The sequence below is a fragment of the Molothrus aeneus genome, unplaced genomic scaffold (assembly GCF_037042795.1).
Source record: "Molothrus aeneus isolate 106 unplaced genomic scaffold, BPBGC_Maene_1.0 scaffold_397, whole genome shotgun sequence".
Lineage (NCBI taxonomy): Eukaryota > Metazoa > Chordata > Aves > Passeriformes > Icteridae > Molothrus > Molothrus aeneus.
Genome location: NW_027099065.1, coordinates 17,009 through 42,075, shown reverse-complemented (window position 1 = coordinate 42,075; position 25,067 = coordinate 17,009). Strand labels below are relative to the sequence as shown.

The 25,067-nt window shown below is 56.3% G+C and overlaps 5 protein-coding genes and 1 long non-coding RNA gene across 8 annotated transcripts; 4 read left to right on the top strand and 2 right to left on the bottom strand.

Annotated features, from left to right (window-relative positions):
• The first annotated feature begins 236 nt into the window (after positions 1 to 236).
• On the top strand, positions 237 to 4,372 carry LOC136570820 (EGF-containing fibulin-like extracellular matrix protein 2). Its single transcript, XM_066571228.1, has 10 exons — positions 237 to 276; positions 485 to 587; positions 821 to 869; positions 1,917 to 2,036; positions 2,182 to 2,298; positions 2,415 to 2,534; positions 2,734 to 2,847; positions 3,285 to 3,417; positions 3,625 to 3,808; positions 3,965 to 4,372. The coding sequence occupies exons 2-10, from the start codon at positions 489 to 491 to the stop codon at positions 4,190 to 4,192; spliced, it is 1,164 nt and encodes a 387-aa protein (XP_066427325.1). The 5' UTR covers positions 237 to 276; positions 485 to 488; the 3' UTR covers positions 4,193 to 4,372.
• Positions 4,373 to 4,574: 202 nt separating this feature from the next.
• On the bottom strand, positions 4,575 to 7,757 carry ZFPL1 (zinc finger protein like 1). 3 transcript variants are annotated; one of them, XM_066571227.1, is made up of 8 exons: positions 7,666 to 7,749; positions 6,994 to 7,111; positions 6,805 to 6,916; positions 6,258 to 6,451; positions 6,102 to 6,165; positions 5,606 to 5,698; positions 5,266 to 5,377; positions 4,575 to 4,822 (listed from the first exon to the last, which is right to left on the bottom strand). In XM_066571227.1, exons 2-8 carry the CDS (start codon positions 7,093 to 7,095, stop codon positions 4,654 to 4,656), a joined length of 846 nt encoding a protein of 281 aa, XP_066427324.1. In that variant the 5' UTR covers positions 7,096 to 7,111; positions 7,666 to 7,749; the 3' UTR covers positions 4,575 to 4,653. The 3 variants fall into 3 exon arrangements, with proteins under 3 accessions (XP_066427324.1, XP_066427323.1, XP_066427322.1); XM_066571226.1 differs by lacking the exons at positions 4,575 to 4,822; positions 5,266 to 5,377 and having other exon boundaries at positions 5,651 to 6,165; positions 6,994 to 7,101; positions 7,666 to 7,757; XM_066571225.1 differs by lacking the exons at positions 4,575 to 4,822; positions 5,266 to 5,377 and having other exon boundaries at positions 5,651 to 6,165.
• A 76-nt stretch (positions 7,758 to 7,833) lies between these two features.
• Positions 7,834 to 9,882, top strand: LOC136570824 (sororin-like). The gene is made up of 4 exons (XM_066571232.1): positions 7,834 to 7,891; positions 8,315 to 8,400; positions 8,560 to 8,589; positions 9,571 to 9,882. The coding sequence occupies exons 1-4, from the start codon at positions 7,843 to 7,845 to the stop codon at positions 9,649 to 9,651; spliced, it is 246 nt and encodes an 81-aa protein (XP_066427329.1). The 5' UTR covers positions 7,834 to 7,842; the 3' UTR covers positions 9,652 to 9,882.
• A 221-nt stretch (positions 9,883 to 10,103) lies between these two features.
• On the top strand, positions 10,104 to 14,368 carry LOC136570822 (delta(14)-sterol reductase TM7SF2-like). The gene is made up of 10 exons (XM_066571231.1): positions 10,104 to 10,185; positions 10,483 to 10,670; positions 11,042 to 11,081; positions 11,336 to 11,500; positions 11,777 to 11,874; positions 12,412 to 12,525; positions 12,934 to 13,096; positions 13,516 to 13,596; positions 13,684 to 13,806; positions 13,906 to 14,368. The coding sequence occupies exons 1-10, from the start codon at positions 10,128 to 10,130 to the stop codon at positions 14,058 to 14,060; spliced, it is 1,185 nt and encodes a 394-aa protein (XP_066427328.1). The 5' UTR covers positions 10,104 to 10,127; the 3' UTR covers positions 14,061 to 14,368.
• ZNHIT2 (zinc finger HIT-type containing 2) lies at positions 14,302 to 15,969 on the bottom strand. The gene has a single exon (XM_066571230.1). It carries the CDS (start codon positions 15,941 to 15,943, stop codon positions 14,762 to 14,764), a length of 1,182 nt encoding a protein of 393 aa, XP_066427327.1. The 5' UTR covers positions 15,944 to 15,969; the 3' UTR covers positions 14,302 to 14,761.
• A 1,577-nt stretch (positions 15,970 to 17,546) lies between these two features.
• Positions 17,547 to 18,710, top strand: LOC136570823 (uncharacterized). The gene is made up of 2 exons (XR_010785571.1): positions 17,547 to 17,768; positions 18,279 to 18,710. It is a non-coding gene; the product is annotated as an uncharacterized lncRNA (long non-coding RNA).
• Positions 18,711 to 25,067: the final 6,357 nt, after the last annotated feature.

Sequence of the window (25,067 nt, the reverse complement as noted above, 5' to 3'; positions counted from 1 at the left end):
TTTGGGGTGGGTGGGGCAGAGTTGGGGGGAAGGACAGAGTTTGGGGAGGGGTCCCAAAATCTCAGCGAGGGGTGGGGGGGTCCCCAAAATCTGAAAATGGGGAGAGTGGGGGGGGAGGCCCCAGATTTTGGGGGGGGGTGCGGGGCACTAAAGGGGAGGGGCTTTGGGGTGGGGGAGGGGCACTGGGGTGGGGGAGGGGCTGTCCCGCGCTGCGGGGCCGATTTTGGGGAGGGGGAGGAGCTTTCGAGCCTGGGGGCGGGGCCAGAGCTGAGAGGGGTGAGTGAGGCCGCGGGGGGCTCTGGGGGGGGGGCTCACACCCTTCCCCCACCCCTCCCTCTGCGGGGACCCCCCCGACGCCCCTCCCCCACAGAGACGCCCCTTCCCCCCCGGACCCCAGAGGGGGCTTTGGCGGGGGGGGTGGGGGGGGCCCGGACCCCTCCGGGGGGGTCGCGGAGTTCGGGGTGACCCCGTGCCCCCCCCCCAGCGCCATGGGCCCCCCCTCGCTGCTCTTCCTCCTCCTCCTCTTCCTCGGCGCCAGCGTGGCCCCCGCGGCCCCCCCGGACCTGGAGGAGCCCGAGGATTACGCGGTGGGGAAGGGGAGATTTGGGGGGGAGGGGGCGTGGGGGGGTCCTGCCTCCCCTCCCGACACCTCCCTGTCCGCCCCCCACACCCGAGACCCCCCCCAAAAACTCCTTGGCCCCTCCCCCATTCCCAAAACTTCGGGAGCCGCTGTGGGGGCGGGGCGGGGGGGGTGGGGGAGTTGGGGGGGGTCGGGGGGATGGTTTGGGGGGGTGACCCCGTCTCGCCCCCCTCCCCCCAGGAGTGCAGCGATGGTTACGAGTGGGACCCCGAGACCGAGCACTGCAAAGGTGGGGGAGGGGGCCCGGTCAGGGGGGCTTTGGGGGCGTCCGCACCCGGGGAGGGGGGGGGGGTCCGTGGGGTTTGGGGACCCCGGGGTCCGTGGGAGGCGCTCGGGGATGATTTGGGGGGATTCTGGGGCTCCCTGGGTGTTTTGGGGGGTCCCGGGCACAGTTTGGGGGATCCTGGGCTGAGTTTTGGGGGTGGGTTCCTCTCTGGGGCTGTATTTGGGTCGGGGGTTCCGGGGCCCCTCTCGGGCCGTTTTTGGCTCGGGGGGCTCCCCTCTCACGCTGTTTCTGGGGGGCGGTTCCGTGGCTGCAGGGCTGTTTTTTGGGGGGTTCCGTGGCCCCTCCCGGGCAGTGTTTTGGGTCGGGGGGCTCCCCGCTGACCCCCGGCCGCCCCCCAGACGTGGACGAGTGCGCGGTCGGGTCCCCCGCGCCCTGCCGGGGCTCCATGAAGTGCCTGAACCATTTCGGGGGGTACCTGTGCCTGCCCCGCTCGGCCGCGCTGCTCAGCCCCGGCGCCGGCCCCGCCCCCGCCCCGCCCCCTGCCCCGCCCCCGCCGCGCCCCGCCCCGCCCCCAGACGGACGCTGCCCGCCCGGCTTCGGCCCCGCCCCCGACGGCACCTGCGCAGGTAAAGGGGGCGGGGCCTGCGGGGGGAGGGCGGGGAGGGTGCGGGGCATGTTAGGAGGGTTTGGATGGATGCAAATTGATGGGCGGGGTAGAAAGGGGTATGGTTATGTGGATGCAAATCCGTGGGTGGGGTGGAAAGGGGCGTGGTTTTGTGGATGCAAATAGGTGGGCGGGGCTGTGAAAAGGGGCAGGGTCTGTTGGTGGGCGTGGTCTGGAAGGGTGGGGCTGCCCGGGGGTGTAATTTCGGGGGGCTCCCACGGGGGCAGGGAGGTGCCCCTGATCAGGGGTCCCCATTTCGGGGGGGGTTTCCCCATTTTGGGGGGTCCCCATTTCGGAGGGGAATTCCCCATTTTGGGGGGCCCCATTTCGGGATTCCCCGTTTCGGGGGTCCCTGTCCCTCCCCTCCTCCTGTGCCCCACCTCCAGACGTGGACGAGTGCGCGGGGCCCCCCCCGTGCCGGCCCAGCCAGGAGTGCATCAACGTCCGGGGGGGCTTCGAGTGCCGCTGCCCCCCCGGGTACCGGCACCGGGACACCGAGTGCGTGGGTCAGTGCGGGGCTGGGGGGGTTTGGGGGGTTTGGGGTGGGGGTCTCGGCTGAAGGGGGCTGTGGGAATCCCTGGTGTGGGTGGCTGTGGCTCCCAGGGGTATTCACAGGGTGGTTTTGGGGGAAATTGGGCATTTTTGGCGCAGACGAGGACGAGTGCCAGTTCCGCTGGTGCCAGCACAGCTGCGCCAACTCCCCCGGCGCCTTCTCCTGCCGCTGCCACCCCGGCTTCAGCCTCGGCCCCGACGGCCGCTCCTGCCTCGGTCAGAGCCCCCCCAAGCCCTGCTGGGACCCCTGCCCGGCCCTCTCAGGGGTCCGGGGGTGGGTGAGGCCCCCCCCGGACCCCGCCCCAAGCCCTGGGGTGTCCCTGTGCCCCCAGACGTGGACGAGTGCTCAATGGGCGCCCGCTGCTCCCAGCGCTGCCTCAACACCTTCGGCTCCTTCCGCTGCCGCTGCCGCCCCGGCTTCGCCCTGGGCCCCGACGGGCACCAGTGCCTCGGTAAGCCACGCCCACCGCGCCTGGGACACGCCCATTGGGAAATGGACACGCCCACCGGGGCAGGGACACACCCACCGGGGCTGGGACACGCCCAGCTGGTTTGGAGACTCCGCCCCCCCGGGGTCTCACGGGGGTCTTTGTGCCCCCCCCGGGGTCTCACTGGGGTCTCTCTCTCTTTGTCCCCCCGGGGTCTCCCCAGACGTGGACGAGTGCCGGGGGGGGGTCCGGTGCCAGCACCGCTGCCGGAACCTCCCGGGGGGCTTCAGCTGCGTCTGCCCCCCCGGCTACACCGAGGAGGGGGGGCTGTGCAAGGGTAGGGGGGCTCGGGGGGGCTGGGGGCGGTTTAGGGAGGGTTGGGGGGAGTTTGGGGGGGCTCTGAGGCCGTTTGGGGGGCTCTGCCGGGGTAGGGGGCGCTGGGGAGGGGTTGGGGGAGGTTTGGGGGATGATGGGGGTCTCTGGGGCTGTTTGGGGGGGTTTAGGGTGGGTTTTGGAGGTTTGGGCGGGCTGGGGGCGGTTTAGGGGGGCTCTGGTAGGGTTTGGGGGAATTTTAGGTGGCGTTTGGGAGTTTTTGGGGGGCTTTGGGGCCGTTTGGGGACTGGGGGAGGCACCAGGGTAGCGGGGAGCCGTTTGTGGGGGGTGGGGGGGCGCTCTGGGGGGGCTTTGGGGAGGCTCTGGGGCCCTGGGGTTGGTTTGTGAGGGGCTGGGGGGCACTGAGGGGGTCTCAGCCTCCCCCCAAGCCCCCCCTCCCAGACCGGGACGAGTGCTCCGAGGGCTCCCACGGCTGCGGGGGGGCCCAGAGCTGCCTCAACACCTTCGGGGGGCACCTCTGCGTCCCCCGGGAGCTCTGCCGGGGGCCCTACGCCCCCCACCCCCGAAACAACGGGTAAGGACCCCCCCAGACCCCCAAAATCCTGGGCAGGGGAAGGGACCCCCCCCCCCCCACCCCCGCCAAAACGGGTACGGACCCGCCCACGCCCCCCAAAATCCGGGGAGGCTCCCCCTCACCCACGCTGGGGGGGGGGTCCCTGGGCAGTTTTGGGGGTCTCAGCTTTGGGGACCTCCCCTCAATTCTCCATTCTGGGGCCCCCAGGACCTGCGTGTGCCCCGGGGGGGTCCCAGGCTGCGCCCCCCGCCCCCGCTGGCTCCTGCACCGGTTCCTGGCGCTGCCCCAGACCCCCGAGGTGCCCACCGGGATCTTCCAGCTCCGGCACCCCCCGGGGGACCCCCAAAGGCTGCGGCTGCGGGGGGGCCCTCCCGGGACCTTCCGGCTGCGGGTACCGAGGGCTCTGCGGGGGTTTGGGGTCTTTGGTGTCTCTGGCTGTATTTGAGGAGGGGTCTTCGGGGTATTTTGGGGGGGGGGGGTTCGGTGAGAATTTGGGGTTAATTCGGGGGGAATTGATGTCTCAGTGCGTGGCCCCGCCCCCCCACAGGCGCTGACCAATCACAGCTCGCTGCTGGAGCTCGCGCGCCCCCTGGCGGGCCCGCGGCAGCTGCTGCTGGAGGTGGAGCTTCTGCGCCCGGGACCACGCCCCCCTTCCGAGGCCCCGCCCCCCGACACAGAGGGCCTGCCCCCCGGCGCCTGGGACCCGCCCCCTCCCGCTGGGCGGGGCCTGGCTTTGCTCCGCCTCCATCTGTCGGTGGGGGCCCACCCATTCTAGGTGGAGGGAGACCCCCAAAAATCCACTGGGACCCCCAAAATCCCCCCAGTACCCCTAAAAACTCCACTGGGACCCCCAAAAATCTACTGGGACCCCCAAACTGTGCCCTGGGACCCCCCAAACCCCCTTGGGACCCCCAAAAAACTGACTGGGACCCCCAGTTTGGGGGCAAAGAATGAATGTGCTGAGCAGTTTGGTGTGCTGGGAACTGGGAGGGACTGGGAGGGACTGGGAGGGACTGGGGGGAACTGAGGGGGACTGGAGGAACTGGGACAAACTGGGAGGGACTGGGAGGGGAATTGGGAGGGACTGGGGGGAAACTGGGGGGGGAATGGGGGGGAACTGGGGGGAAACTTGTGCCCACCAAGAACCACACGGATGCTTCTGCCTCCCCCTCCACAAGGGGGCGCCCTTTATTTACCCCGCCCCCCGCGGAAGCCCCGCCCCCCGCGGGGGCGTGGTCAGTGCCCCACCCGCACGTGGGGGTTGTTGAGCGGCTCGAGGGCGGGGTCAGCGTCGGCCACGCCCCTGGCCAGGCTGGCCAATAGGAACAGGAGCAGCGCGAAGGCCGCGGCCCCGCCCAGGCACAGCGCCAGCAGCGGGTGCTGGGAGAGCGCGCGGGAGCGGCACCTGCGGGGGGGCACAGAGGGACCCCGAGAGATCCTCAATTGATCCCCAAAGGGACCCCAGAGATCCGCAAATGGAACCCCAATTGGTGCCCAAAGGGACCCCCAGAGGGACCCCATGACACCCCCCAAAGGAACCCCCCAAGAGATCCCCAAAGGAACCCCCAAAGAGAACCCAATTGGTGCCCCAAGGGGCCTGCAGAGGGACCCCAAAGGGACCCCCCAAAAGGGACCTCAGGGGTGCCCAAAGGGACCCGATGACGTCCCCAGAGGGACCCTGAATGACCCCCCCCCAAAGTGCCCCCCAGAAGGATCCTGTGACCGTCCCAAAGAGACCCCCTGACCTCGCCTAAAGCGACCGCAATTGACCCCACAAAGGGACCCCCTGGCCCCCCAGGGAAGCCCCCAGACCCACCCCAGCCCCCGCAGGGAAACCCCCAGACCCACCTGAACCCCGGGGGCAGCCATGCCCGGGGTCTCCTCCGATATTTTTTCTCCTCCTCGTGGTCGGGGGCGCTCCAGGGCTCACGCCCCCCCAGAGGCTTGCGGGGGGCGGAGCCTGGGGAAGGGGGCGGAGCGACCCTAAAGCCCCGCCCCCAGGGCTGGGGGGCCCCACCCCCCCAATGCCCAGCATGGGGGTTTCCCAGCCCCGCCTGCAGCCCCCAGACCCACCCAGCCCCGCCTGCAGCCCCCAGACTCACCCAGCCCCCCCCGAAGCCCCCAGACCCACCCAGCCCCCCCCAAAGCCCCCAGACCCACCCAGCCCCCCCGAAGCCCTCAGACTCACCCACGTGCAGCGTCGGGGTCTCCCCTCCCCCCATGTGCACCACGGCGTGGGGGCTGGAGGGGTTCGGGGGGGGCTCCGGGGGGGTAACTGGGGCTGCAGGGTCAGAATCAGGGTTGGGATCTGCCCAGGGGAGTCTCTGGGGTGGTTTTGGGGTCCCTGGGGGTGATTCTGAGGTCCCTGGGGTGGTTTTGGGGGTCTTGGGGGTGGTTTTGGGGTTCCAGGATGGTCTTAGGGGTCCCTGGGGGTGATTTAGGGGACTCTGAGGGTGGTTTTGGGGTCCCTGGGGTGTTTTTGGGGTCCCTGGGGTGTTTTGGGGGCTCAAGGGCTGTTCCTGAGTGCGTTTTTGGGGTCCCTGGGGGTGATTTAGAGGACTCTGAGGGTGTTTTTGGGGGTCCCTGTGGTGGTTTGGGGGGTCCTAGGGGTGGTTTTGGAGATTCTGGGGGTGTTTTGGGGGTCCAGGAGCTGTTCCTGCGGTGGTTTTGGGGTCTCCCCTCACCATCCCAGCCCCCGTCTGGCTCCGGGCAGGTCTCAGGCTCCGGCAGTGCCTCCGAGTCCTCGATCTGGGGGGAGATTGGGGGTGTCAGGGGGTCTGGGGGCTCTCAGGGGTCTCACCGTGGGTCTTGGGTCACTCTGTGGGTCTGGGGTCACTCACCAAGGGCAATCCCAGCCCAGGCCGCGCCCATGCTGCCGTCCGGAGCCGCGCCCTCAGCGCCTCGGCCACGGGGCCCTGCAGGTTGGGGGGGGGGAACAGGGCCCCCCCGCACTGGGGGCACCGGTGCCCGGCGGGGGCCGTGCGGGGGGGCAGCGCCCGAGCCCACCCCGACAGGCAGGGCCAGTGGAACACGTCTGGGGGGGGCAAATAGGGGGGGTCAGGGCACTCCTAGGACCCCCCAGAACCCCCCAAGCATCCCCAGAGCCCCCCCAGGGGAACACGTCTGGGGGGGGAGGTCAGGGCAGCCCCAGGACCCTCTGGAACGCACCCAGGTCACTCCCAGCCTTCCCTGCAGCCCCCCCAGGCCCCCAGACCCTCCCAGACCCCCCTCCAAAGCTCCCCAGACTGCGCCAAACCCCCCCAAAACCCCGCAAATGCCATCGTAGCAGAGCTGGCGCACGGTGTCGCGCTCGCCCCGCGGCGCCTGGCACAGCGGGCACTGCAGGCTGTCAGAGCCCCCCAAATTCCCCCCAAATTCCCCACCCACCGTAGCAGAGCAGGCGCACGGTGTCCCTGTCCCCCAGCGGCGCCTGGCACAGCGGGCACTGCGGGCTGTAGTCGCTGTCCTGCAGCCACTGCAGGTACGAGCGCACGATGCACTGCGGGGACAGGAGGGGTCAGCGCTGAGGAGCGCCCCCGGAGCTCCCCAGGACCCCCCAGAGACCCCCAGCTGCACCTTGGGGTGGGCGCTGACCAGGCAGCTCTCGCAGACGTTGACGCGGTGCTCGAAGCAGAAGAGCGTGGTAACGCGGCGCTTGGGGCACTTGCACAGCCCCATGGCGGCCTGGGGGGGGCTGGAAATGAAATGTGGGGGGGGTCCTGGGGGAGTCTTGGGGGGCTGGAAATGGGGGGGGTCCTGGGGAAGAGCGTGGTGATGCAGCACTTGAGGCACTTGCACAGCCCCATGGTGGCCCGGGGGAAATGTGGGGGGGCTGAGGGGGTCCTGGGGGGCTGGCGGTAGCCTGGAATTGGGGGGGGGGGGGGGGGAGGGTCCCGGGGGGCTGGGGCCTTCCTCGGCCACGAGAACATCCAGGACCCCTCCCCAGAAAAAGCCCCCGAGAAACTCCCAGGACCCCTCCCCAGAAAAACATCCCAAGACCCCTCCCCAGGAGAAGCCCCCAGGACCCCCCTCGCCCTCTCCCGCTGCCCGAGACCCCTCAGGACCCCCCGGGACTCTCCAGAGCCCCCGCCACACCAAGGGGACACCGCAAAGCCGCGTCCAGCGCTCCCCAGGATCCCCCAGCCCCTCCTCGAGCCCCTGGAGCCCCCCAGACGCCCTGGAGCCCCCCGACACCTCTGGAGCCCCCCAGACCCCCCCAGATTTCGCCCCCCCCCGCCCCCCACTCACACGTTCCTATGGCGACGCGCTGCCCCGCTGGCGCTTCCTGGTGCGTCGCGCCCTGTTGGCGTCACCGGCCGCCGCCGCGCCGGAAGTGCAACCTGGCCCCGCCGCGCCGCCACTCCCCGTGCCTGCCTCGGCGCGCGGCGCGGGACGATGACGCCACTTCCAGCCGTTCGAACCGCCATGGCGGGAGCGGGTGGCGGCCGGCGCTCGGCGGGGGCGACTCCGAGGGGTGAGGGGGGGGTCCTGGGAGGGGCTGGGGTCTCCAGGGCTTCGCGGGGGGGTCTCCTGGGGAGGTCCTGGTGGGTCTTGGGGGAGTCCCGAGAGGGGCCTGAGGGAGTCCCGTGGGGTCTGGGGGGTCCTGGGAGGGGTCTGGGGGGTCTCGGGGGGGTCCTGTGGGGTCTGGGGGGGGGGTCCTGGAGGTCCTGCGGGGTCTGGGGGGGTCCTGCGGGGTCTGGGGGATTCTGGGGTGCTCCTGGGGGGTTTCTGGGGGGAGTTGTGGAGGGTCCTGGGAATGTCCTGAGGGGTCAGGGGGCGTCTAGGGGGGTCCCGGGGGGATCTGTGGGCTCTGGGGGGTTTCTAGGGAGCACGGGGGAGTCCCGGGGGTCGCGCCCTCCCCCTCACTCCCTCTCATCTCCCCCTCCCCAATTCCCAGTGACACGGAGCAGCGCCCTGCTCTCGGTGGTCTCGGAACCGCGGGGGGACCGGAACCCCCAGAACCGCAGCCCCCGGGGCAGCGCCGTGAGTGGGGGGCGGGGGGGGTGGGGTGGGGGGGGGCTGGTGGGGTCACCAAGGGGGTGGGGGAGGGTCCTGGGGGGGGCCCGGGGGGAGGTCCCAGACCGGGTTTGGGGGGGGTCTCGGGGCTGGGGGCAGCTCTCAGACACCTCCCCTCCCCCACAGGCCTTTGAGCGACACCGACGGAGCCCCCGGGTGAGTTGGAGGAGGGGCGAGGGGGTGGTGAGGGGGGGGTCCTGGTGATCCGGGGACCCCTCCCCACACTGATGCCCCCTCCCCCCCTTCTGCCCCTCCCCCACAGCTGCAGAGCCAGAAGGAGAACGGCCCCTCCCCCTCCTGTGCTGCCCCCTCCCCTCCCTGCGCCCCCTCCCCCCCCTGTGCTGCCCCCCCCCACCCCTCCCCCCCGCCCTCCCCCCTCCCCTCCCCCCTCTCCCGTGTCCGTCGGTCCTACAGCCGCCTGGAGGGGATGGTCGGGGGGCTCAGCCCGCGGGGGGGACTCCCCCTGAGCCCCCTCCCCCTCAACGTGCCCCTGCCCCCCCCCGAGCCCCGAGCCCCCCCACCTCCCCAGATCCCCCCCCTCGGCCTCCCCGGCATCGGCCCTGCCCTCCCCGAGCGCAGGAGGAAGAGGAAGGTGATGCCCATTGACGTGAGTGACACCCCCCGGACCCCTGGGACCCCCCCACAGCCCCCCAGGACCCCCCACAGCCCCCCAGGACCCCCCACACTTCTGGGACGCCCGCAGGGGCCCTCCCCAGGCCAGCAGGACCCCCAGGGACCCTCGTGGGACCCCGCGGGACCAAGCCTGAACCCTGGGATCCCCCAGGGACCACCCCACACTGCTTGGACCCTCCTGGGACCCCCCCGGGACCCCCAGGGACCTGATGCTAACCCAGGGACCCTCCCCATGCCACTGGGACACCCCCCCCCGGGACCCCTACTGCCCCCTCTGACCCCTCCGGATCCCCATTGCCCCCCACAGACCCTACATTGCCCCAGACCCCCCCCTTTTCTCCCACGGACCCCTCCAGTCCCCCTGAACCCCCATTTCATCGTGTCCCCCCCATTTTCCACCCCAGCTGTCGGAGCGGGAGGCCAGGGCCGCCTCCAGTGCCCCACAGCCCCCCACAGACGCCCCTGTGCCCCCCTGACCCCCATGTCCCCCCATGGCTCCCCCAGGTGTCGGAGCTGGAGGCCTGGGCCGCCTCCATGAACGCGCTGTTCGAGGAGGCCGAGCGCTTCCACCTGGTCGTGGAGTGACCCCAGAGACCCCCGGAGACCCCCGAGAGACCCCCCGAGACTGCCAGAGACCCCTGGAGACCCTCGGGAGCTCAAGTAACTCCCAGGAGACCCCCTGAGACCCCCGGGAGAGACCCCCAAGAGCTCAGGAGACACCTGGGGACCCTCATGGGAGCCCCGGACCCCCCCAGTGTGGGACCCTCCCCACCTGTGAGACTCAATTTGTGAGACCCCCCCCCCCAGTGTGTGGGACCCGCCCCCCCCACCCCCGTTTATTCCTCAATAAACTCGGCTTTCCCGCGGCCTCGCTGTGTAATGACGCAGTTTGTGACGTCACAAACCCGCTGAATTGGGTCACTGTCTCTTTAAGAGCGGGGGCGTGCCCCTGTCGCAGCCAATCATCGTGCGGCGCGGTGACATCACCCGCCGAAGGGGCGTGGTTCCGGCCAAGCCACGCCCCCGGGGCACCCAGGACCCCCCAAAAATCCCCCCCGGCCATGAAGCCCCCCCGAGCTGCGCCCCCTCCCCCCGAGATGGAATTTGGGGGGCCCTGGGGTGAGGGGGGGGCGGGGGGGCGCGACCGGGGCCCTTTTTGGGAAGGGGGAGGGGGGGTGGGGGAGGGGCGTCCTGAGCCCTGGGTCCCCTTTTGGAGGGGCGAGGTCACTTTTTGGGTCTGGGGTCCCTCGGGGAGGGGCGGGGAGTGACCCTTGTCCTGTCTTTGGGTCTGGGGTCACACCTGGGGATCCCCGGCTCCCTTTTTTGGGGAGGGGGTCTCACCTGGGGGTTGGGGTCCCCCTAATTTGGGTCTGGGGTCCCCCTAATTTGGGTCTGGGGTCTCTCTCCCCCCCCCAGGCGCGGGGGCTCTGTCGCTGCTCCTCCCTCTGGGGCTCGTGGGGGTCGTGAGCGCCACGGTGGGGGAGGGGCGGGAGGGGGGCTGGGGGGCCCCCGCCCCCCCCCTGGCCGTGCCCACCCCCCCCGCCCTCGCGCTGGTGCTGGCCTGGGTGGGGGCGCTCGGAATGGGGGGCTGGAAACCCCCGAGGGTGAGGGGGGGTCTGGGGGGGGTTTGGGGGAATTTGGGGGGGATTTGGGGGGTTTGGGGGAATTTTGGGGGAGTTTAGGGGGGTTCTGGGGAAATTTGGGGGTCTGGGGGTGATTTGGGGGGATTGAGGGGATTTGGGGGATGAGGGGGGGCTTATTTGGGGGGGTTGGGGGGAATTGGTGGTTTGGGGGGGATTTGGGGGGTTTGGGGGGCCGGGATGGGGGATATCGGGGGGATTGGGGGTGATGGGGGTCTTGGGGGGCGAAACGGGGGTTTTGGGGGGGTCAGGGGGTCTCAGGGGGAGTTGGGGCTGTTGGGGGGGCTCAGGGGGGGTTCCAAGGGGGTCTCAGGGTGACGCCGCTGTCCCCCCAGAGCCCCAGGGACCCCCCAGGACCCCTCCGGGACCTCGGCTGTGAGTGGGGGGCGCTCGGGGGGGCTGGGGACCCCTCGGGGGTCTCTGGGGGGGCTTCGAGCTCAGGGTCCCTCGGGGGGGTCCTGGGAGGGGTCCAGGGTCCGTTCGGGTCCTTGGGGGGGGTTTAGGTGCGGGCGGGGGGCTCAGGGGGTCCCCTCGGGAGTCGCGCGGCCTCGGGGGGGTCTCGGGGTGGGTCCTGGGGGTCTCTGGGGGTCCCCCCAGGAGTCGCCCCCCCCTCACGGCCGCTGTCCCAGGGCTGGTGATGCTGGGGGGGGCCCTGGGGGGATCCCTGGCCCTGGGGGTCCCCCTGCCCCCCCTGTGCCCCCTCCTCCCCCCGCTGGCCGCGGCCGCCTCCAGCATCGCCTTCGGCCTCGCCCTCCTCATCCTCGCGCGGCGGCGGCTGCGGGGGGGGAGCACCGGTGAGCAGGGGGGGCTGGGGGGGAATTGGGGTCCGGGGGGGAATTTGGGGTTCTTGGGGGGTCCTGGGGGGGATTGGGGCGGGAATTGGGGTCTGGGGGGGGAGTTGGGGGGGTCATGGCAGGCTGGGAGGGAATTGGGGGTCGATGGGGGGTTGGGGGGTCCGGGAGTGCTGACGGGTGAATTGGGGTCTGGGGCGGGGGGTTTCGGGGGTCCCGGGGGGGTCCTGAGGGGGTCCTGGCGGTGCTGAGACCGTGCCCCTCTCCCCCCACCCCCAGGACACCCCGTGTATGAATTCTTCGTGGGGGGAGGAGCGGGGATCCCCCTGGAGCCCCCCGAGAATCTGAACTGGGAGCGTGTCGGGCTCTGTGCCTGGGTACGGGGGGAACTGGGGAAACTCGGGGGGACTGGGAGGGAACTGGGAGGGAACTGGGAGGGAACTGGGGGGGACTGGGGGGGACTGGGAGGGAACTGGGAGGGAACTGGGAGGGAACTGGGGGGGACTGGGGCGGAACTGGGGGGGGACTGGGAGGGAACTGGGGGGGACTGGGGCGGAACTGGGGAGGGACTGGGAGGGAACTGGGGGGGACTGGGAGGGAACTGGGGGGGACTGGGAGGGAACTGGGAGGGAACTGGGAGGGAACTGGGGGCGACTGGGGCGGAACTGGGGAAACTGGGGGGAACTGGGGGGGACTGGGAGGGACTGGGAGGGAACTGGGGGGGACTGGGAGGGAACTGGGAGGGAACTGGGGGGGACTGGGAGGGAACTGGGAGGGACTGGGAGCACTGGGAGCAGAGCCCAGGGGTTAATGAGCTCTTCCCCCCTGTTCCCCCCGTCCCCGCCCCGTGTCCCCAATGTCCCCCCTGTCCCCCCTTTCCTGTCGCCCCCGTGTCCCCATTGTGTCCCCCCCAGTTCCTGGTGCTCTCCGCGGCCCTGGGGGAGCAGCAGCGCCTTTGGGGCTCCCCCTCGCTGCCCCTGGCGCTCCTGGTGGCCGCGCAGGGGGGGGCGGTGCTGCGGCGGCTCAGGGTGGGGGACACGGGGGGGGCACGGGGGGAGACATGGGGGGAGGGGGACACGGGGGGACCCCGAGGGGTGCAGTGGGGGGGGTCTGTGGGGTCTCCAGGGGGGTTTTGGGGTCCCCCGGGGGGGAGTTGGGGTGTTTTGGGGGGTATTTTGGGGTGTGTTTGGGAGTGGGGGTGTTTTTGGTGTGTTTGGAGGCTTTTGGGGTTTTTTGGGTGTGTTTGGGGTGGGGTGGGGTACACCTGGGGGGGTCTTGGGGTGTGTTTGGGGGGTTTTTGGGGTGTCTTTGGGGTGGGGGGTGGTTATGGGGTGTGCTTGGGTCTCCAGAGGATTTTTGGGGTCCCCTGGGGGGTATTTTGGGGTGTGTTTGTGGGTGGGGGATCTGTGGGGGTCTCACCTCTCGCCCCTCTCCAGGAGCTGAGCGCGAGTCCTGCCCCCGGCCCCGGGGGGTTCCTGGGGCTCTTTGGGGGTCTCGCCTGGGGCCCCTTCGGGGGTCCCCTCCCGGTGCTGCTGCTGCTGAGGAGACCCCAGCAGGGGCTGGGGGGCGCCGGGGGGGCGGCCTGCGGGGGGCTCTACGGTGGGCATGGGGGATACTGGGGCAGCTGGGGAGTACTGGGGGGATTGGGAGGAATTTGGTTGAATTGGGGGCATTTGGGGGGCACTGGAGGAGATTTGGGGGGTACTGGGGGGTACTGGGGGCACTGGGGGGATTTGGGAGGAACTGGGGGGATTTGGGGGCAATTGGGGGGAATTGGATGAGATTTGGGGGGCACTGGAAGAGATTTTGGGGGGAATTGGGGGGATTTGGGGTCAATGGGAGCACCAGGGATTAATTTGGGACTATTTGGGGGAATGGTGGGGGGGGGAGCAGGATGGGGGTGGGGCGGGTTCAGGGGAACTGGGGGGATTTGGGGGGGGGGTCCCTGAGGAGCTCGGGGGGTCTCGGGGCAGTTTGGGGGGGCCCTGACATCCCCCTCCCCTCCCGTTCCCCCCCAGCCCTGGGCTTGTGGATCTTCCACGGCGCCACCACCCAGAGGAGCCTCTTCAGTCGCGACCCCCGAGACCCCCGGGTGGCCGGTGAGACCCCCCAGGGCCGGGACACCCAAACGGCCGCGGATCCCCAAATGTGGGACCCGCCAAACCCCTGTTCCACCCCCTCCCCAGGTCTCCCCACGGTCCCCACGGCCACGGGGCAGCTGCTGCTGGCCGGGGGCTGGTGGGGGCTCGTGCGACGCCCCGATGACCTCGGGGAGCTGCTGATGGCCTTGGGCTGGACCCTGCCCTGCGGTGAGACCCCCAAAACCCCGTGTCCCTCCCTGCCAGACACCTGAGCACCCCAAAATCCTGTGTCCCACCGTGTCCCCCCTGACCCCCGTGTCCCCCCAGGTCTGTCCCCGCCGCTGCTGCTGCTCCTGGTGGGGACGGCGCTGCGGGAGCTCCGGGCTCTGGAGGGGGAGCGGCGGCAGCGGCGCCGCTTTGGGGGGGCCTGGGGGGGCCTGTGCCAGCGCGTGCCGCACCGCCTGCTGCCCCTGCTCTACTGAGGGCCCCCCCGAGACCCCCCCGGGATCACCCACATTGCCTGTGGGACCCCCAAGGCCCCCCCCCATCTACTGAGGCACCTTCGGGACCCCCCCTCCCCAACTCTCATGTGGTTGTTTCTAATTAATGTGGTTGTTTCTGATTAATGGCCAATCACAGTCTGGCTGTCTGGACTGTCCCGGTCAGTCACAAGCCTGTTATTATTCTTTTTCTATTCTTAGCCAGCCTTCTGATGAAATCCTATTCTTTTAATACAGTTTTAATGTAATATATGTCATAAAATAATACATTGAGCCTTCTGAAACATGGAGTCAACGTTCTCGTGTCTTCCCTCCTGTCCTGGGACCCCAGCGAGCACCACCACCTCCAACTCCCACCCCTCACCGTTTACTGGCACTGCCGGGACCGCTCCCATCAACTGAGGGACCCCCTGGGACCCCCCACATCCGCCGAGAGTGGAGACGTTCATCAGTCCTGTCCCATAATGAGCAGCTTTTCTGGAAGTTCATTTGTCCTGTCCCTTAACGAGCAACTTTCCCGGACGTTAATCAGTCCTGTCCCTTAAGGAGCAGCTTTCCCGGACGTTAATCAGTCCTGTCCCTTAAGGAGCAGCTTTCCCAGTCCCGGTTCTCTGGACGTTCATCAGTCCTGTCCTTTGACCAGCGGATTCTCTCCCGCGCTGTTTCCTTGCTATCTGCCCATCTCAGTCCAGCTCCTCGATCAGCCGCCGACCCTGCACCCCCTTGTCAGCCGGGGGCGGCCGGGGACCCCCGAAACCCTCCTCAACCCCGTCCCTGACCAGCCAGGGTCCCCGATCCCCCTGCCCCTCCCTGGGGGGCGGCCGGGACCCTCCCCAGACCTTCTCCAGCCCCTCCCTGATTTCGGCCACCGCCGCCTCCTCCGCGGCCACCTCGGCGTGAACCGCCCGCGCCTCCCGGGCGAGCTGGGCGAGCTCCTCGGGGGCGCCGCGGCTCCAGCTCAGCAGGAACCCGACCTTCCTGCGCGCCGCTCGGAAGCGGCTCCGCTCGGGGGGCGGCAGCGCCCGCGCCCCCGCCTTCAGCAGCCGCCACAGGTGCCACAAAGCCGCCGCCACGTCGGCGCCGGGGTCGCGACTATCGCGACCCTCCAGCAGCTGCGCCACGGCCAGGAACGCGCCGCTGTCGCCGAGCGGGCTCAGGGGCAGCCCCGCGCCGCGGGCGTCGCGCCGGGCGCTCAGCAGCGCCTCGGCCGTGCTGCCGAAGGGGCGGCGGGCGCGGAGCGCGGCCGCGGCGGAGATGGCGGCCGCGGGGAGCTCGGGCAGCAGCGTCTCGTCTCCGCCGTGCAGGCTCAGAGCGAAGGCGTAGCCGAAGAGCACGTTCGGCAGCTGGAACCGCACCAAGGGCGACGGGGCCGCGGCGCGGAGGGCGCTCAGCGGCGGCACCGAGGCCGGGACAGGCGGCCCAGGGCTGGGCCGGCCTTCGCCGCCCTCCTCATCCTCCTCCTCCTGCTCGACCCCCGAGCCGCCGCCGAGCACCTCCACTGGTCCCCGCCCGCGCCACCACCACGGCCGCCACTGCGGCAGCAGCGCCGCGGCCTCCCCGGAACTCAGCAGCTGCCGGAACCCGTCGCGCTCCGCCTCGCTGAGCTGCTCCCATAGCCCGCGACCCGCAGGCCGCGCTGGATCCCCGGGCTCGCGTAGTTCGCGCAGCCCGGGCGGCGCGGGGCCCCGGGGGGAAGGATCGCGCTCGGCGCGCAGCGCCTCAAGAACCTGGTCGCGGTAAAAGGCCTCGGCGCAGGGGCCGTGGGCGCGGTAGCAGCGCAGGGAGCAGAGGCGGCGGTGACAGCGCGGGCACGTATAGGGCGCCGCGGAGGCGCTGCAGAGCCCGCACGGAGCCTCCGCCGCCATGGCGGCGTCTAAACCTGCCGCCGGGGCCGGGCCCGCAACGCCCCGCCCCCTCGAGGCCATTGGCCAATCAGGGCTCGCAGTCCGGGTGTCCCCGTCCCTTCGTCGCTTTCCGCCGAGCTCCGCCGCTCGGGTTTTTCCGTCCCCGCCGCTCGGGTTTTTCCGTCCCCGCTCGGCTCCTTTCGCTGACCGCTCTCTCTCCGCCAATCGGGCATCTCCGGCAGCACTCGGCTCTTTTCGCTGTGCCCACCTCCGAACCAGACCCGTTTCGCTGTGGCCAGTTAATTAACGCTCCCCCTAATTAGCTCCCTATGACAGAGCCTGCCAGGAGAGGAGGGACCAGGGCAGATGGTGCTCTGGGTGCGAGATGAGGGGGAAGGATGAGCGGGATCCCCAAGGTAAAAATTTTTTAAAATTGCAGGGAAAGGGCATTCCCCCTTAGTTTAAAAAAATCGGACAATTATGGAAAAGGTGTTTGGCCCCTCCATTTAAACTCCTTTTCCACTCAAACCTCATCATTTTTCTGGGGTTAATAGGTTGCACTGGGGAGGGAGTGGGGGTACTGGGGTGGAGCTGGGATGGAACTGAGAGTACTGCAGCTGGACTGGGAGTGTGGAAAGAGAAGGGTCCCCCTGTGACCCCACACGCTGCCCCACCTGCTGAGGTGCTCCCCTCAGCACAAGGGTTTGTTGTAGGTGAGTAATGCCACGGCTGACTCTCACAATTACGGGGTGAACATTTTGGATGTGCTAGGAGAAGTTTTGAGGATGTATAGTCACATTTCCCTGCCCCTTGCATTGCCATCAGGGGATTTTCAGCCCTGAACACCTCGCTGTGAATGATGGCTCTTTTTTTTCTGCACAGGAAGGAAAGATTTCCAAGCCAGTGTCTCTGCGAGAAATGTGATTTTAGGAGGCACAATCCCATTCCCTGGACACCAGCAGCAGCAGCAGCCCCTTTCCACGGGACACAAAGGTTCCCGATGGCAGTTTGCAGGACATGTTTTGCACTGCCAGGGCAGCCACGGTTTTGTTTTGCTGCAGTTTTGCTCTGGGAAATTTGGGGTGCCCCCTCCTAACCCTTACCTGCTGCCCTTTAGGGGTCTTTAGGAGCAAAGAGGTGGCTCCAGGCTGGCACAGAGACACTGAGAGGATGCAGTGGGGAACTTGAAGGTGACACAAGGAGGCTGAGGGGCAGGGGGTGCCTGAGGGTGCCAGGTGAGCCAGCCCTCAAAACATGCCTAAACTCACCCTAAAAACCACCCCAACCAGTGGAGAGTGCATGGTGGAGGTTAGGGGGCCAAGGGCCGAGGTTGGGGGCCTTGAGGTGACACACAGACATTGCAGACTGAGGGGCACAGACAGGGGGCTTGACACGGGGAGAGCTGGCATTGCGGTTTAGGGGCCTGTGGGCAGGAGTGGCTGGCTGGCTCCTGAAATTCGGCATTGCGCAGAACGCCTCCCAAACCCAAGCTGCCACCACCATAAAGTCAGGCTGCTTTGTGAGTCTTAAGTGCCTCCTGCAAACCTTCCCCAGCTGTCCCTCGTTGTTAAGGGTTTTGATTGAGGGAAAAATTTCTCTTTTTTCATTGCTGGAGGGATTTAAATTGAGGAGAATCCTACTTTTCACAATATTTTTTGAGAATAAATTGAAGGGCAGAATTGGTTTATTTGCCATTTAATCAGTTTCAGTGGAGATAACTGCCCTGGTTTCTCATTTTTACAGGTTCACTTGAAGGAAGCTCTGTCTTTTTCAACATTTTAAGGATTTAAAAATTCATTTCTGGGCACTTCTTTCTGTGCCTTTGGACCAGCTATCTCAGAGAAGGGTGAGTCTGGCATGTTCTTCTCTGCATGTGTGAGTGCATGCTGACTGGATGTAACATTGTGTGTGTGGCTTTTTTTTGCTTTTCAGGTTTTCCAACTCATTTTTAAATTTAGAATAAAAAATCCCCTGCTGTTTTTTTTTTTTTTTCCCCACAGCTGGGTTTTTTTCCCCGGTCCCGGTCAGTCTGCGAGGTGACGTTCATCGCCAAAGTTTGGGCGAGGACCGTCCAGGGACCGGGGTTTTCGTCAGGCAGGAGGATTTTTTGGAGGCTCCTGGGAACCACGTTCCCAAGGAGCAATGATTGCTGGGGTGTAATTTAGCAGTTGTGAGGGGAGGGACGGTGAGTTTGTGTGTCATTTGAAGGGGGTGTTAATGGTAGATGAGTGCTGTTTTTTGTGTGCTTTTGTTGTTTTGGGTGTCCTGTAACAATAAATCCACAAGTAATGAAAATAGAAAAAGGTTATAATCTTGTGTTAATGTGTGTGTTGTGTTGTATTGCTCTGTATTGCAGGGTGAGCACAGGGTGAACTCTCTCCTCCTTGCTGTGAGACCTGGGCTGGCAGGGATGACACAGTGACCTCTGGCAGCTGATGCTGCCTGTGCCATCACCTGGCACTGACGTGTTTGATGAAAATCCTTTTGCTGGGTTTTTTCTCCTGAGAAGCCTCAGAACAGAAATGGAACCAATAACAATCTGCTGGCTGTGGAGTGTGGGCTGGAGATGGTTTAGCAACAGGGGCATCTTGGGTTGGTCTCCTGTGCATTGTTTCTACTTGATGACCAATCATGGTCCAGCGGTGTCGGGGCTGTGATCAGTCCCAGGTTTTTATTATTCATTCCTTTCCAGCTTTCTGATGTCTCCTTGCTCTTTTAGTGTAGTTCTAATATCTCATTTTCTTTTAATATAATAGAGATCATAAAATAATATTTCAGCCTTCTGAAAGGTGGAGTCAAGATTCTCGTCTCTTCCCTCGTCCTGGGGACCCTCAAACACCACCACAATCAGCGGCCGAGCGGGTTTGTGCGAGCCCCTCAGGAACCCTCGGCCGGTCCTGAGTCGGCAGCCCCGGCACGGCCGAGAGCGGGGAGACACTCTCTGTGCCCCGAGGGTACTGAGGGCACCTGGGCTGGGGGGAGACACTCTCTGTGTGTGCCCCGCGGGTACTGAGGGCACCTGGCCTGGGCGCCTGTGCAGCACAAGAGACACCAGAGACAGCGGTAGATCATAAAGGGCCGACTCTTAGCAGGGGTTAATGCAAGGTTTTATTAGGAGTCCTAAAGGAACTCCTGCACCGCAGGGGGCTCCTGCCGAGAGCCCCGGGAGATGTTCCAAGGTTACATTTGAAGGGAGGTGGAAACCGAAAGTAGATAACATCCTACCAACCATTAAGTGACCCTAAGGGATGGATGCTGGGGGATAGACATATAGGACAGCGTATGGGGCAAGGCTTGGGGGGGCTGACCCCGAGCCTCTGGCTAATCACTCGAGGACTTGGACCGAAACTTCTGGATGGAGGGGATGGGAGGCTGAGTGATTGACAGAGAGCCAGGGTAGGGGTTTGGGGATGATCTCATCCCGGGAGAGGGATAACACAGGTAAAGGGAGGGGGGTACAGTTTGGGATAAACCACTTGGGAAAAATATGAGAATACAAAACAAAATTACTTCAAAGTATTACAAAGTATAAAAATGCACTACAGCAGGTTTGGGCAGCACCAAATAAAATGTAATAAAATGCTTTAAAAATAGAAAAATTAAAAATAAAAATAAATAAAATAACAAAATTAATTAAAAATAAATAATAAAAAAACCAAACTGTAAAGTGCTGTAAAGTGCCGTACAAGTTCCATAAAATGTAGTGCCGTAATGCAAGACCCTCAAACACCAGCACAATCACCAGCTTAAATTGGTCTGGGCAGCACCAAATAAAATAAAATAAAAAGCTTTAAAAATAGAAAAATTAAAAATAAAAATTAAATAAAAAACAAAATGAAAAAAAAAATGCTTTAAAATAAGAAAAATTAGAACTAAAAAATAAAAATAAAATTAAAAAAATAAAATGCTTTAAAAAGAGAAAAATTAAAAATAAAAATTAAATAAAAAATAAAATTTAAAAAATGCTTTAAAAAGCTTAAATTGGTCTGGGCAGCACCAAATAAAATAAAATAAAAAGCTTTAAAAATAGAAAAATTAAAAATAAAAATTAAATAAAAAACAAAATTAAAAAAAAAATGCTTTAAAATAAGAAAAATTAGAACTAAAAAATAAAAATAAAATTAAAAAAATAAAATGCTTTAAAAAGAGAAAAATTAAAAATAAAAATTAAATAAAAAATAAAATTTAAAAAATGCTTTAAAAATAGAAAAATTAAAAATAACAATTAAATAAAAAATAAAATTAAATAAATAAAATAAATGCTTTAAAAATAGAAAAATTAAAAATAAAAATTTAATACAAAACAAAATTTAAAAAATATAATAAATGCTTTAAAAATAGAAAAATTAGAAATAAAAAATAAAATTAAATAAATAAAATAAATGCTTTAAAAATAGAAAAATTAAAAATAAAAATTTAATACAAACAAAATTTTAAAAATATAATAAATGCTTTAAAAATAGAAAAATTAAATATAAAAATTAAATTAAAAATTAATAAAATTAAAAGGTTTAAAAATAGAAAAATTAAAAATAGAAATAAAAAATAAAATTAAAAAATAAAAAAAGGTTTCAAAATATAAAATTAAAAATAAAAATTAAATTAAAAATAAAATTTACAATAAAAAAGCTTTGAAAATAGAAAAATTAAAAATAAAAATTAAATAAAAAATAAAATTTAAAAAAATGCTTTAAAAATAAAAAATTAAGAATAAAAATAAATAAAAAATAAAATTTAAAAAATCAAAAACTTTGAAAATAGAAAATCTTAAAAATAAAAATTAAATAAAAAACAAAATTAAAAAGTAAATGCTTTAAAAATAGAAAAAATAAATATAAAAATTAAAAAAAAATTAAAAAATAAATGCTTTAAAAATACAAAAATTAAAAATAGAAAAATAAATAAAAAACGAAATTAAAAAAATAAATGCTTTAAAAATGGAAAACTTAAAAATAAAAAAATTAAAAATAAAATTAAAAAAATTAAAAGCTTTAAAAATAGAAAAATTAAAAATAAAAACATATAAAAAAATTTTAAGAAGGTTAAAAAATAGAAAAATTAAAAATTAAATAAAAAAAATTTAAAAATCAAATAAATGCTTTTAAAATAGAAAAATTAAAAATAAACATTCAATAAAAAACAAAATTAAAAAATATAATAAATGCTTTAAAAATAAAAAAAATTAAATATAAAAATTAAATTAAAAATTAATAAAATATAAAGGTTTTAAAATAGAAAAATTAAAAATAAAAACGAATTTAAAAAATTTTAAAAAGGCTTTAAAAATAGAAAAATTAAAACTTAAATAAAAAAATTTAAAAATCAAATAAATGCTTTAAAAATAGAAAAATAAACATTCAATAGAAAACAAAATTAAAAAATATAATAAATGCTTTAAAAATAAAAAAATGAAATATAAAAATTAAATAAAAATTAACAAAATAAAAATCTTTAAAAATAGAAAAATGAAAAATAAAAATTAAAAAAAAATTAAAACAATAGTTTAAAAAGAGAAAAATTAAAAAAAATTTAAAATAAAATTAAAAAAGCCCCTTTAATAATAGAAAAATTAAAAATTAAATATAAATATTTAAAAAATAAAATAAATGCTTTAAAAATAAAAAAAATAAATAAAAAAATTTAAAAAATAAAAAGGTTTTAAAAAAAATAAATAAAAAATAAAATTTAAAAAATACAAAGCCTTAAAAATAGAAAAATAAAAATTAAATAAAAAAAAAATTTAATAAATAAAAAGGTTTAAAAAAAGAAAAATTAAATTTAAAAATTAAATTTCAAAATATTTTAAAAATAAAATAAAAAGCTTTAAAAATAGGAAAATTAAAAATAAAAACAAATTAAAAAAAAAAAAAATAAAGAGCTTTAAAAATAGAAAAATTTTAAAAACCACAAAATTATTAAAATAAAATTAATTAAAAATACATGAAAAACAAAATAAAAACTCTAAAGTGCTGTAAAGTGCCGTAAAATTTCCATAAAACGTCGTAAAACTGCCGTAAAGCGCGACTGTCGTAAAAGGTGCCGTAAAGCGCGACTGTCGTAAAAGGTGCCGTAAAGCGCGACTGTCGTAAAACTGTCGTAAAAGGTGCCGTAAAGCGCGACTGTCGTAAAAGGTGCCGTAAAGCGCGACTGTCGTAAAAGGTGCCGTAAAGTGCGAATGTCGTAAAACTGTCGTAAAAGGTGCCGTAAAGCGCGACTGTCGTAAAAGGTGCCGTAAAGCGCGACTGTCGTAAAAATGTCGTAAACGGTGCCGTAAAGCGCGACTGTCGTAAAAGGTGCCGTAAAGCGCGACTGTCGTAAAAATGTCGTAAAAGGTGCCGTAAAGCGCGACTGTCGCAAAAGGTGCCGTAAATCGCGACGGTCGTAAAACTGTCGTAAAAGGTGCCGTAAAGCGCGACTGTCGCAAAATGTGCCATAAACGCGACTGTCGTAAAACTGTCGCAAAAGGTGCCGTAAAGCGCGACTGTCGTAAAAGGTGTCGTAAAGTGCGACTGTCGTAAAAGGTGCCGTAAAGCGCGACTGTCGTAAAAGGTGCGTTTTTTCGACAGTCGCGCTTTACGACACTACCTTTTATGGAACTTTTACGGTACTTTACAGCACTTTACGGATTTTTTTTTTTTTAATAATTTTTAATTAATTTTTTTTAATTTAATTTTTATTTAATTTTTTAAATTTTCCTATTTTTAAAGCTTTTTTTTATCTTTTTTTTAGTTTTAATTTTTCTATTTTAAAGCATTTATTTTGTTTTTTAATTTTCCTTTTTATTTAATTTTTAGTTTAAATTTTTATATTTTTAAAGCATTTAAAAATTTTTTTATTTTTATTTTTTCTTAATTTTTAGTTTTGAGTTTTTTATTTTTAAAGCTTTTTTTCTTATTATTTTTGATTTAATTTTTATTTTTGATTTATCTATTTTTAAAGCTTTTTATATTTTTTTAAATTTAATTTTTGTTTTATTTTTTAAAGCATTTTTTTTAAATTTTATTTTTTAGTTTTTAGTTTTCATTTTTTATTTATAAACTATTTATTTTATTTTTTTAATTTTATTTTTTATTTCATATTTATTTTTGCTTTTTGTATTTTTAAAGCATTTTTTTATTTTTTTAGTTTTTATTTATTTTTAGATTTGATTTTTTTATTTTTAAAGCATTTATTTTATTTTTTATTTTTTATTTAATTTTTATTTTTGATTTTTCTATTTTTAAAGCTTTTTATTTTATCTTTTAATCTTATTTTTTATTTAATTTTTTGTTTTAATTTTTTTATTTTTAAAGCATTTATTTTATTTTTTTAATTTTATTTTTTATTTCATTTTTATTTTTTGCTTTTTCTATTTTTAAAGCTTTTTTAAAAAATTTTATTATTTATTAATTTTTAGTTTTGTTTTTTTATTTTTAAAGCTTTTTAAAATTTTTTAGTTAATTTTTATTTTTGATCTTCCTATTTTTAAAGCTTTTTAAAATTTTTTTATTTAATTTTTTATTTCATTTTTAGTTTTAATTTTCTATTTTTAAACTATTTATTTTATTTTTTAATTTTATATTTTCTTTCATTTTTATGTTTTGCTTTTTCTATTTTTAAAGCATTTATTTTATTTTTTTAATTTTATTTTTTATTTAATTTTTAAAGCATTTTTTATTTAATTTTTATTTTTGATCTTTTTATTTTTTAAGCTTTTTAAATTTTTTTTTAATTTTTAGTTTTAATTTTTTTTTAAACATTTATTTTATTTTTTAATTTTATTTTTATTTCATTTTTAGTTTTAATTTTTTATTTTTAAACTATTAATTTTATTTTTTTAATTTTCTTTTTTATTTAATTTTTTGTTTTGATTTTTTTATTTTTAAAGCATTTTTAAATTATTTTTTATTTAATTTTTATTTTTGATCTTTCTGTTTTTAAAGATTTTTTTTATTTTTTATTTAATTTTTAAAAATTTTTCTATTTTTAAAGCTTTTTTTAATTTTTAATTTTATTTCATTTTTAGTTTTAATTTTTTATTTTTAAACTATTTATTTTATCTTTTTAATTTTATTTTTAAATTAATTTTTATTTTTTGCTTTTTCTATTTTTAAAGGTTTTATTTTATTTTTTTAATTTTTGTTTTTATTCCATTTTTAGTTTTGATTTTTTTTTTAAACATTTTTTATTTCTTATTTATTTTTATTTTTGATCTTTCTATTTTTAAAGCTCTTTTTATTTTTTATTTAATTTTTAGTTTTAATTTTTTTATTTTTAAACATTTATTTTATTTTTTAATTTTATTTTTTATTTATTTTTAGTTTTGATTTTTCTATTTTTAAAGCATTTCTTTTATTTTTTTAATTTTATTTTTTATTTAATTTTTTAGTTTTAATTTTTTTATTTTTAAAGCATTTCTTTTATTTTTTTAATTTCATTTTTATTTCATTTTTAGTTTCAATTTTTCTATTTGTAAAGCATTTCTTTTAGTTTTAAAATTTTATTTTAATTTTTAGTTTTAATTTTTCTGGTTTTTTAAGCTTTTTATTTTTTAAATTTTCTATTTTTTTTTATTTTCCCATTTTTAAAGCATTTATTTTATTTTTTTTAATTTTATTTTTTATTTAATTTTTATTTTTAATTTTTCTATTTTTAAAGCTTTTTATTTTATTTTATTTGGTGCTGCCCAGACTAACTCAAGCTGGTGATTGTGGTGGTGTTTGAGGGTCTTGCAGTTACCCCGATTAATAGGTAGAGATGATGTTTGGAGGCCACAGTGTTACAGGTAGGGGTTCAACTGTTTTTTAGGGTCTTTCAGGTGATTTTTCAGGGATTTTTAGGGATATTTCAGGGGGTTTTTTGCAGGAGTTTTTTAGGAATTCTCTGGAAATGTTTAGGATACCTTTAGGGCTTTTTCAATAATTTTTAGGGTGTTTTAATGACTGTTTTACCCGGGCGCCCCAGCCACCCAAGGCACCCCATGCCAGCGCCGCGGCGCTCCAGCCCAGCCTCCCGTCAGCGCCGCCCGTGGTCGCTTCCCCTCTCCTGCCGCCGCCGCTGCATGGCGGGCCGAGCCGCGCCTTCCCCACCGCACCCTCCCGCTTCAGAGCTGCTGGATGGCGTGGCTCCGCCGCCTCCTGCAACCACGGACGTCCCGGCATTCCCT

Excerpts from the sequence above, each read along its gene's own strand:
- LOC136570820 (XM_066571228.1), top strand. The coding sequence starts at position 489 with ATGGGCCCCCCCTCGCTGCTCTTCCTCCTCCTCCTCTTCCTCGGCGCC. Across the intron at positions 2,037-2,181 it reads CCGGGACACCGAGTGCGTGG|ACGAGGACGAGTGCCAGTTC; the intron begins GTCAGTGCGGGG and ends TTTTTGGCGCAG. Across the intron at positions 2,848-3,284 it reads GGAGGGGGGGCTGTGCAAGG|ACCGGGACGAGTGCTCCGAG; the intron begins GTAGGGGGGCTC and ends CCCCCCTCCCAG.
- ZFPL1 (XM_066571226.1), bottom strand. The coding sequence starts at position 7,095 with ATGGGGCTGTGCAAGTGCCCCAAGCGCCGCGTTACCACGCTCTTCTGC. Across the intron at positions 6,917-6,993 it reads TGGTCAGCGCCCACCCCAAG|TGCATCGTGCGCTCGTACCT; the intron begins GTGCAGCTGGGG and ends CTGTCCCCGCAG. Across the intron at positions 6,452-6,804 it reads CGTGCGCCTGCTCTGCTACG|ACGTGTTCCACTGGCCCTGC; the intron begins GTGGGTGGGGAA and ends TGCCCCCCCCAG.
- LOC136570822 (XM_066571231.1), top strand. The coding sequence starts at position 10,128 with ATGAAGCCCCCCCGAGCTGCGCCCCCTCCCCCCGAGATGGAATTTGGG. Across the intron at positions 10,186-10,482 it reads GGAATTTGGGGGGCCCTGGG|GCGCGGGGGCTCTGTCGCTG; the intron begins GTGAGGGGGGGG and ends TCCCCCCCCCAG. Across the intron at positions 12,526-12,933 it reads CGGTGCTGCGGCGGCTCAGG|GAGCTGAGCGCGAGTCCTGC; the intron begins GTGGGGGACACG and ends GCCCCTCTCCAG.
- LOC136570824 (XM_066571232.1), top strand. The coding sequence starts at position 7,843 with ATGGCGGGAGCGGGTGGCGGCCGGCGCTCGGCGGGGGCGACTCCGAGG. Across the intron at positions 7,892-8,314 it reads GGCGGGGGCGACTCCGAGGG|TGACACGGAGCAGCGCCCTG; the intron begins GTGAGGGGGGGG and ends CCCAATTCCCAG. Across the intron at positions 8,401-8,559 it reads GCAGCCCCCGGGGCAGCGCC|GCCTTTGAGCGACACCGACG; the intron begins GTGAGTGGGGGG and ends CCTCCCCCACAG.
- ZNHIT2 (XM_066571230.1), bottom strand. The coding sequence starts at position 15,943 with ATGGCGGCGGAGGCTCCGTGCGGGCTCTGCAGCGCCTCCGCGGCGCCC.